Genomic DNA, 11,359 nt, shown 5'->3' on the forward strand with positions numbered 1-11,359 from the left:
ACATGCTAGTGCTGCATTGAGCTGAATAATCCTACTCGGAAGAATTAGTAAATTAATCCATAGTGGCGGTGCGTAAATGTAGCTTAACTTTTCACATCTGACGTCATGTTGCTCTTTTTTTAAACCACCAGCTAGTTAGAAATTTATCATGCTTTGGGGCTTTTTTGTTTTTCTTAGTCAAGGTTGTGGGCAATATAAACATGCGATTCTGAATACAGCAGCCATGTCCCAGTTATAAGAGGGTGTGCACGCTTGTGCAACCACATCATCTGAATTGTTTATTTTTACTTCCTCTCTTGAAATTGTTAGTTTTATTTTTCCAACTGAGTAAATCTTATATGGCAGATTAATAGTGGGAAGAGTTTTTAAATTGTTGATACAAGTCTCTCTCTCTTTTTTTTTTTTTTTTTTTAATATCATGAAAACCTGGCATTTGAATCGGGGTGTGTAGACTTTTTATATCCACTGTATACACTATCATGAGAGGTTTGGGGTCACTTAAGTATTATTATTTTTTTTTTAATAATTTTTTTTAAATGTTATTCAATAAAGATAACATTGGATTAGTCAGAAATACAGTTCCTCGACGTTGTTAATGTGTTAAAAGAAAAAGTCCTCAAACCCAAACTTTTTTACGGAGTGTCATAACAGAAAATGTGAAATTAGGTGAATAGATGACCCCAACATTTTTAACTGTTGTGTATGTTTTTAAGTACTACCGGTTTTCACTGACATTTCCTTCTGAGCAGTCACGCTACAGAGTGCAGACATGTTTACATACACATCGGGTGTCTTTTGGGCAGAGGCGACTGTGACCTTTATTCTGTGTTTGGTGACATCGCTCTACCCTCAGCAGATAGCAGCCCAATTCAAGCATACATGAATATAAACACACTCACACAGAAGAATGAACTTGACTTGGAATTCACTCCTGAATGACGTTGAATGACGTCTGAGGCTCTAAAATACAAGCTTGCAGAAAACTAGCGAGCTATTCCATTTGTCAATCGCTTTACACCACACAACAGATTCCTTGGCTTGGCTTGCAAAGGGTTGGGAAGGTTCAGGGGAAATTTTTGAATTAGAAATTTCTTGTAGTTGTAGTTTGTGGTGGTGTAGACATTTTCTCATATAATATAGCTCAAACTAACTAAGCAAATGCATTGCTCTAAACTGGAGTCTCTCACACACACACACACAAACACAATAAGTTTACAACTCTGAAAATCCCCGCAATTCAAATTAGCACCTTCCTTCGGTCATCCTGAGAACAAGAGCGTACCCACAGTGTTTGTGGTGTAATCTAAGCAGTGTGACCACCTCTTGTACTGTATACATTGTATGTGACATTAAAGTCCTCCCTGGGCTTGTGACACTGCCTATAAGCTAGCCTGCATATCCCGTGCCCATAGTGGCGCCAGCGTGTATGTAAGCGGATGACGCCTGGCATAGTGGCCGAGTGATGGGGGAGGAGGTGACTGGGGTGCGGGGTCCTGAGAGCCTGGACACACTAGTCTACAGGCACATGAGAAGAGCCACAGACATGGAACACGCAACACAAAATATGCCTGCTTTCTGCATTTGAGTACAAGTGAGGAGGGATTTTGGGGTGCTTTGAAAAAAACAATCAAGCATTTACAGACGGAAATGCAATGTGTTTCTACGAACCCTTCCCTCCAACTGTGTTCTACGGGTACTGGTCTTGGGGGCAAAATTCAGCATTGCAATAATTGTTGCCATGCTGGCTGGACAATCTAATTGAATCGGGTTTTGTGAAGATTTGAAAAGCAGGCAATGCCATAAACCGCTCTTTCGTTCTTACATTGTTCAGATCTGTGTTTTTCCATGAAAAATTACTCAGATGCCCATGTAATATAATTCATATAATTTGGAAAGCCCCATATGTTTTCCAGAAGATTTCATTTGTTGAACAAGACCCACCACAAAATACATATAACTAATAAAAGTCCTTTGAATGTGAAAATAAGCATGTCTCCCGAATTTGACACACCGTAGTAAAGACTGGCACTACTAAATTCTATACACACTAGCAACGTGACATACTAATGAAATAGCCACTTCAATCCAAGTACGACGCTACAAGAATTTTGAAAAATCAGATGATTGTTTGCAGAGAAATTTACTTTTCTGGGAAGGATTATTTTGTTTGTAGTGTCCCAAAAAATCCCTTCAAGTTGAAGTAAAACAGTTTAACTTGATTATTACTTAACGTCCTTCTCTGATTGGCTGACGTTTGTAATTAAAAATTTCCACCAATAAGCTGAAATTCTGAAGAGTTCTCCAAATCAACACATCAAAATTACAGTGACCTTTGGAACCTACTTTGTTTTTCCCAGAAAACTTAAGTAGTACAAATGGAACTATGTTTGTGAGGTAGCAGATTAGAGGTCATATACTTAGTTATTAATTGTTTTTTTGTGAATTTACTATAAAGAATTTTAGAGCCTCGTGAGTTGCTCATTCCGTTTTTTTTTTTTAAATTTCACAAAGTTGGTAGCCTCATGGTGCTTTTTAAAGGACTGGGTCTTTAAAGCAAATGTGAGAATCTGCCACTAGATTCAATGCTGTTAGCTGAACGGGACACCGATGCACAGGAAGCAAAGCACTTTCTCCAATGTTCACCTTCGAGATATTTCTGTCCTTATCCAGATTACTGTGAAATCCCCATAAGACCTGCACAATCCTAAGCCACACCGGGCTCGGGAGCAGCCCCTTACTAAAACCTCCTCCAGATCGCCCCCCAGCATCACCAATGTCCAGTTTTATGGACAGCTTTGGATTCCATTTCTTTCTCTTGGAACCACACCGCATTTTGCTGGAACCAAAGCATGACCTTCGAGCGCTTCCTCTTAAAACACACTGAATTTATCAGCAATACATGCTAAATGTGTTCGTTTCCACATCTAGCTGCAGGAGAGCGTCAATGGATACGCGAAACGCAGACCATTCTCGCACGGGCGCCCGCACTCAACTCAACATTCTACTTCCTCGCATTCTAGGTAAGGTCAAAGGTCAATAAAGCAAAAGGACACGGTAAAGAAGCTTGACAAAGTCTAAGTGGGACGCTGGCCGACCCAGTGACACAAGAGTTTACTGTAATCTTACCAGGAAGCTTTCCATTGCAGCAGGCTCCTCCTCTTCCTGTCCAGCATGTCATCAAGACTGCTAGCTCAAAAAAAGAGAATTCTTCATGCACTAACAACTTTTATCATGTCGTCAGCGCCATATCGAACTGTCTTTATTACCTCGCCTGGCACTGCAGCCTGAGGAGAGGATTAGCATTAACAATACGCCTACTTTGGTCCCGCCAGCCACACTCTATGTGCAAATTTACATGACTCCACCTCTCCAACTTGCTCGCTTTTGACAATATCAGAGAAGAGCTCAGCAAGAAAAAGCATTATATAATCTCCGGGCTCCCCTCCTCTTGTTCACCTGCTAAAACAGGGGCACTGATGTCACCGTTGCATGAGGGATCAGTGAGTGACATGAGCCGTGGTGCCGGCTCGGATCTTGGCACACAAACACACTTGACATACTCACACCCAGGGATGCACACGCAGACACATACCGTCTTAGTCAAGTGAGGGTGAAAACTTCTGTCGGTTCGCATTGAGAGAAATTACAGCGCCGTTGTTTAAGCACTTAAAGTGTACCTCCTAAAAAAAAGATTTACAATGGGATAACTAACATTTAACAGCACATCATGTTCAGTCGACAGCAAGTGGCAACATTTATTTTCAGTGGTATTAAATGTACATGGAAATAAATGACATTAGCAAATTAATTATAGACAACTACTGCTGAAAATAGCTCAATAAGTGCACTATCCCTTTAAATGCAAATGTGTTGTTCTTAAAAATGAAATACAAGTAAACTATTCTCATCAAATTGACACTACTAGACTTAAAAAAGTTCATCCCCCATAATACATAACAATATGCACAGTTTGAGCATGTTATTCATCGATTCTCACGTACCACTTGTGGTACTCCGACCACACTTTGACAATCACTGTATTATAGGGTTGCAAAAAAAGAAACTAGGAACAATAAAGCGGAATCATACGCATTTATGAGAATAAAACGTGAATGAACTAGGAATTGACAAAATTACAGATAAGTTCCTAAAAGGCCATTTGAACAATGTTGGGGAAAATACATTCAAGAATAATCACGCAGTACCTTGGCCTATGTATAAATTTTTTTTTTTTTTTAATTCTTATTATTTTACATGCTATATGTTTTCAGAACATGCATAGTTTCCACTGAACATCATCTGCTCTCTCATGGCAGCCAATGATTGAGATGCGGTATCATATACACTATGTACGGTATGTCTGGTCGTGTGCAAATTGCAACTCAGTGCAAAGCCTGGATGTGACCATCATGTGATTCAGCAACTCTGACTGCACCACTCTGATTTGTGTCGACTCAAGGTCAAAGACAAATGTTTTGTATGATGTTAAAATCCCACTAAACTGCCACAATGATGGTATCTGCAGACAAACTTAACTAATATTTTCTTAGCCTAATATATATGTACACTCTACCGAAAATGACGCCGAGCTCCCAAAACTATAAATAGAATATAGACATTTTTTCAACCCTTTTGCAAAGCTTAGGGAACAATGACATCTATCCCAGTACTGTCTTGCCTGGGAGTTTCAAAGAGGAAATGAACAGCAGTCTCCTACACCAAAGTCCGGTGTTTGTGTGAGGCGTCCACATCCCCGACCCGGCCGGCTCCGCTCTCCTCCCAGTCCCCACACGGACACTCTCACTACTCAATGACATCATCCGAGAGCCGACTCTCCTATGGTCAGGATTACTACAACTGAAAGGTGACACCTGTTACTTCTTCTATGCTTCTGATTATGACATCCGACACGATCATTGCCTTAACATACAATTTCTTAATACGATTTTTTCCCTACACAAGTATGTGTACTTCTACACAAGTACAGTGCCTAAGAAGTTTTCCGACCTCTGATCATAACTGTGTCCGTTCAAACGTGCAAGGAGACACCCACTTAATGCAAGCCTGTGTAGTTGAATGTATGGGATGAGGCTATAACATAACAAAATGTGGAAAAAGTAAAACGCTTTGAGTACTTTTCGGATGCACTGTAAATCTAATGAATGACACTCTACTTCTTAATGCCTAAGTGAACAAAGGCTATAAAAAGAATTTAAGTCTTCGGGAGTTTTTCCATAGCGAATTTGCTTCAGATCAGCTGCCAATTTTCTTAATAAAGTGTCCATTGGATTCATGAATATAAAACTAAATCTAAATGTGTGGGACTTTGAAAATCTTGCCAAGGGAAGTGTCATCCAACATGAAGTGCTGTGCAGTCCAAAGCTTTCCTCAGCACTTTGGGGCTTACAGGAAGGAATTTAGTAGCTAATTCAAATTTTGCGTGTGTTTCGAACAGTGCAGTTCTGCCTTGAGGAATTAATTTGATCCTTGACCTCATCTTCTGCAATTACTATAAAGGGCATATTTTGTTTGTTGTCTGGGAAATATAGTATATAGAAGGAGAAGGCATCATGGTTTGGGATTGCTTTGCTACTTCATGGCCTGGGTGCATTTTGATCATAGACGTGAAGATAATCTCCCACATTTCCAAAGACATTTCAAAGGAGTACTTAAAGACTACCGGTCCACCAACTGAAAGTCAAACATAAACGAAAAGTGGATGACCCAAGAGACCGAACGAAGGAAATCAAGAGAAGAAATACACCTTCTGAAATGGACCACTCGGAGTCCTGACCTAAAACTGATTGAGATATTGAAGCAATTGGCAATTCAGACATCCAAAGAATATTGCTGACCCCAAAGAGTGTTGTGAAGAGGAAAATTCTGCCTGAACATTGTACAGCTCTGATCTGCAACTGCAAGCAATGTTTGGTTGACGTTACTGCTGCCAAAGGAGGCTTAACCAGTTATTAAAGCCAAATGTTCACATACTTTTTCCATCCCACGTTGTGACATTTACATGTCGTAAAGTAAAAACATCAAATGTATAAGTGTGTGTGTAGTGTTCCTTTAAGAGGTTTCTCATTGTTGAGACTTGGCTGCAAATCAGATCACATTTTATGACCAATTTATACAGCTATCTGGGGTTCACATACTTTTTCTTACAATAGACGCTATATTTTCATCTGATAATATAAAAGGTGATTGCACTTTTTCTGCTCGGAAGCCCCTATTTGCCTAATATGAAAACACTGCTGAAGGCGTGGAATTATGTAAATAACAAATATAAATATAAAAGCACTCCAGAAAGAAGCTTACGTAAACGTGTCGTTTGCTTAACCAGTGTGTTACACATGCTCCCTTCATGTGAAGACTGAAAACACACAATACCAACGAAGGCACTGACATGGTGTCACACGAATGATCACTCTCAGATGAACGAGCCCTTTGAAGCAACAGAGATGGCGTGTTCTGTACATGCTGTACTTTTCAAAGCCACTCAACAACCTTGAGCCATTTTATCTCAGCTCACATGACAGCACTGTACCATTTGCTTGGTCCATTCAAATAAAGCGAAAAAAGGGGATTTTGATGTAATACCAAGGGCTCAACAGCCGTAAATTGAAAAATGTGTTTCTACTACAAGGAAATCTAAATGGTTGTGATTGGCTGGTGATTGGTTGGTGTACCCCACCTCTCGCCCATTGTCAGCTGGATGAGAGCCAGATGGCAGCTTTAATGAAGATGTTTGACTGAGCAACCTTTGAAACAAGAGATACACAACATTTTGAAGCAAAATATATCAAATTAATATGGATTTTCTAAATGAATTTTTAGGAATTTAAGTATTGCATCATTCACAAACGCTCCGGATATACTCTATACCCTGCTCATATATATTTTTTTAATAAGGTTTACCCTCCCACATGCTATAAAAACATACATACATACTTAAACACCGTCTTTTTAGATTAGTTCACACCACGTACACAGTGCAGCAACACTTACATAGCATAGAATAAAAGAGAAAATAAATATTTCAAAAACTAAATATTCAACCAAACCATGTATTTTTGTCTCACAAAGCTCCACTGGATTAGAAATGACATCACATACATTGGTTTTGCTGCGTTTGTAAGATAAAATGGCACAATGTCATTCTCTTTAAACACATCAAAACACCAAAGGGAAGTCTTCATTGACTAGTCTGTTCACGTATTAATTATGGTTGAGTATCTTTGTTTAGATTTTCTTTGACTGGCATACGCAGTTTAATGGCTCCTCCTAGTGTGCTGCGTCATGGCTTGGTGCAATCTCTTAAACCAAATATCGAGGTTTGGGAGGTGCATCTCAGTAAAATAGAAATAAAATAGAGTCTGACAAGTTTTCAATTGGCCTTGATGCCTGGCTGCCATTTCACACACACACACCTTGTCTCGAATAAATACTGCAAGTATTCATGAAAGCCAATTCTCATAATGTACGTAAAAGTACAACAGTGAAATGGCACCAAGTTGGTCTTCTTTGAACAGAACCCAAGTACACAGCACATAGACCTTTATTTGTATAATTTTTCCTAATCTAGCCAAAGTATCACATGCTGAATTCATGACAAACGTATTCTCCTCGAGGGGGAGCAATGACTGTGGCTTTCTTTGTAAAGGCTATTTTAAAACAGCGGGAGGTTAGTTTCACCCCAGTTACACGTCATATGTGAATATTCTCAGAAGGAAGAGACCTTCTGTCTTTCTGGGAAAGGCTTCAAAATGAATAGTACAATTGTGCCTTGATATGAGAGTTTTATTTGTTCAGTCACTATGATCTGAACTGTCAATACTGACACCTCAAACCATCTTTACAATTGAAATGAATGGAAGCACCTTTAATCCGTTCCAGTCTTCCAGTCTTGTATCACCAGTCTGTGCTTGCAAATCAAAAGTATAAAAATTTTTTTAAAAAATCAGCTAAATGACAGCAAGTGACAGCTCATATTTCGAAGCCAGGTCACTCGCATCTTAAGGCACCACCGTATAGTTTATATATATCAAACTATATTGCAAACGTTTTCAGTGGCAAAATCATCAGCCAGTGGACGTCATGCACCATAACGAAAGCCAACTAATTTCCTCCGACTCATTCAGCTCATGTGTGACAGATGATAAATGACACGGCCACTAGCCAGCCTGTGGACAGGAAGGGAGGATGGGGTCAAACTCTAGTTGACCATAATGTTTAAAATAAAACACAATGAGCCGCTAAAGTCGTACCTCAAGTAATAGTTGGGCATGATGGAAATGGTTCAGTGGAGAGGCACAGATTTCACATTTCAGGCTGGATTTAGACTACGTGGTTCAAGTGACCCAATTTTCCATCCCATGTGGCTCACTTTGCATATGCGTCATGAGAGTGTAAGAGTGTGAGAGGAAGAAGGGGGTGATAAAAAGGAAAAAAAAAAAAAAAAATCAAGGGATGGCCTACCATCATCAAGGACATACAGGATATAGTACCATCCAAATGCACTGATTAATCGATATTGGCACTGAAATACAATGTGGCCTTAAGGCCTGCAGTGTAAAATCTGCCTAATATGTAATTACTGTACAGAAAGCTCAGCAAACTTGAGCATTGACCTGACTGATGGTATGAAAGCTTTTTCTGGCTCGGCCTGGAGTTGGGGGTGGGCATTACACGCACCAACTTGGACTCACTTTGAAGTGATGTTTTTTTTGTTTTTTTTTTAAACACTTAAACATATTAAGGCACTCTTTTAAAGAGTTTCTTAGCACTTGTTCTCTCTTCAAGTCAAAAAATTGGTAGACGTTCGAATAACTTCAGTGGAAAAAGAATACTCTCGTTTTCACAATTCTCCAAATAAGAGGCATGACGTGTGCTTGTCATTTCTAAGAAGTCCAGTCAAGTTACAGTCCAGGGGTGTCAAAAACATTTTTGTTGCAACCCACATCGTAGTTATGGTTTCCCTTGTGGGGCCATTAAGGACTATCTTTACACACAACAGAATCCAGCATAAAAAAGTTGAACAATTTTCCAATTTATTTTCAAACTGGGGTTTTTAAAAAAAAATGTTGCAATATCTCACTTTTATTAAAAGGGAAGACAATTTACAATTTTGGTATTTTAAAAAGAAACATTGAGTTGACATACGAGTTGCCTCTGCGGGCCACATAAAATGAAGTGGCGGGTCGGATCCGGCCCCCGGGCCTTGAGTTTGACACCTGTGCGTTACACTAATTATAATTTTTCAAACTGCTTCTTTAATTTAAACGGACGAGTAACACAAACAAATCATATAACATAAAAGATTAAATATTTATTTATACGTAGAACTGCTTCACCAAGCCATGTAATTTAATCAAACGAAAGTCGATTAGCTTAATGCTAATGTAATGGGAAAGGCCATAGACAACTTACAACTTTAAACTGCAAATTGGAAACACTACTTTCTGCTCTTCGGCCATCTTTTTTTTTTTTGCTCACGGTATCTGTACTTCTTTTGCCACCTCAGGAAAGAGGGCAACCCGATGGAAAAAGTCAAGGCCGGACAAATGGCAGCGTGTTTGGTCGAGGCTTGTGACCGTCTATTTGGCTCGAAGAAATGCCCACTATCACAGGACCTTGTACTTGAGCCTTATCATCCTCAGAGCAGCCCAGATGGCACCATACCCTTGACAAAGACTCACGTCACACTCCCAAAGCTCTATTGAATGTTTCTCACACTGCAGACGCCTGCACGCTGTCTCCCCATCGCCTGAGCTCCAAACACACAGCACGCATTTGTTTCACTGTGTTTTTGCAAGAGGCTCAACTTCACTGTGGCTACGAGCAGCTGTGTGTGGTTGGAGAGGATAATTATCATCCTTACAGGGATGAATGTGTGCGCAATCTTCACAACCACAATGACACAAGCCAGGGAACACATATGCACGATGGGATGAGAAAAAAACAACATTGAGAATGTTGCACTAAGACAACTGATTATTTTACAGTTTACAATATTTCCTGAATTGGGTTTTTATGGTCAGGAAGCCCCCATTTCCACAGGAGAAGTACTGTACTGTGCCAAAATCCTAGGCAACCAATACAACCGTGAGTTATTTTAGCATTGCCAAAATTACCTCCCTCATACCGTCACTTGAATACACCCAGACATCATGACCAAAAAAAAAAAAAAACAATACTCTGGATGCTTACGTATTTAGTGAAACCTATTCCTCCATCCACTAATGTTACAATGGTGCAGCAATGGCAAATTGGCTTACAGTGGTGGGAACTACAAATAATTGTAGTATATTGTGTATTTTTCAGGTATGTGCACTACTGTGGAGTGTTTCGTTCTTGGACAACATTTTATCTTTACTCCCTACATTTGAAAACAGATGGATGCACTTATCACTACTATTTATGATTCTGTCCTTTTTCAACACGTTCAATGTAAATGCTATATTGAATTAGTGACATTTAATGTCCAGGAATTAGTCAATTACATCAGTTTAATTGGTCTTATTAATTCTGTTGTTTCAAATTTGATGGGAAAAAATCCAATGGTTGGAGGTACAAGTGAAACTACTCTTTTCTGGAGATCTAAACTGCTGAGGCCAAACCGTTCAAAGGATAAATGATGTTGGCAAATTTGAACGTAGCAGAAGGGTTAAGGGTTAAAGAATCTAAAAAGAGGAGGAATACTGATTTTTGAAATGTGTCTAACTAAAAGATTAAAAAGGTTTTTCATTATTTTCCCCTACGGCAAAGAGTTGATCAATCAACTAATTGTTTCAGCTCTACTTACAACTGTCACCTACTGGGATTTGGAGCTGCTAAAAAAAGAGAAAACAAAAACAAAAAAGAACAAAAGAGAGAGCAAAATCTACTTGGGCATGAATATTTTGGGTTAGTGTTTAAAAGGGGCTTTAAAAGGGTGGCATGGACACAATTTCCAAAACAATCAATAGATATCCTTGATTTGCTCTCTGAGCGGTAGAAAAAAATAAATAAATCAAAGGCATCTGCAGCACATGACCTCCATCTGATGCTTAGCAATAATGTAACACAGAAAGTGCACTTTTCTCCACACGAAGCGTCAATTGAACTCTGCCAGTCGCTGCAATGAGCAGGCGAGGACGCTAAAGATGACAACTTATAGATTCAGGATTAACCATTTCCAGCTGAAGGAGATTTGTGTACCATTAGTCTAACTCAATCAGCGGACTAATTCAATCAAAGGCACAGTGGGCGTCCTGACGCGGGGGCATCTGTCACGCTGCCTTCTCGTTGGATTCTGCGCAGACATTTGGCCACAGAATTCAGGTTGACACGAGCCCTCAAAGAGGCGGCGGTCTGACAA

The 11,359-nt window shown here is 39.5% G+C and overlaps 1 protein-coding gene across 2 annotated transcripts in view; it reads right to left on the reverse strand.

The window, feature by feature from the left end:
- Window positions 1-11,359, reverse strand: part of pde8a (phosphodiesterase 8A) — a 38,872-nt gene that overhangs the window by 24,152 nt on the left and 3,361 nt on the right. Inside the window, exons 1-2 of one of the 2 annotated variants that reach the window (XM_049717858.2) lie at window positions 3,267-10,151; window positions 3,127-3,186 (exon numbers count right to left, since the gene is read on the reverse strand). The exons of the other annotated variant lie outside the window; for it this stretch is intronic. Coding sequence (XP_049573815.1) covers window positions 3,127-3,141 — 15 coding nt within the window. The 5' untranslated portion in view covers window positions 3,142-3,186; window positions 3,267-10,151. Of the gene's footprint in view, window positions 1-3,126; window positions 3,187-3,266; window positions 10,152-11,359 lie in introns of those variants that run through there. 2 annotated transcript variants of the gene reach the window in all.

The sequence above is a fragment of the Syngnathus scovelli genome, chromosome 4 (genome assembly GCF_024217435.2).
Source record: "Syngnathus scovelli strain Florida chromosome 4, RoL_Ssco_1.2, whole genome shotgun sequence".
NCBI lineage: Eukaryota > Metazoa > Chordata > Actinopteri > Syngnathiformes > Syngnathidae > Syngnathus > Syngnathus scovelli.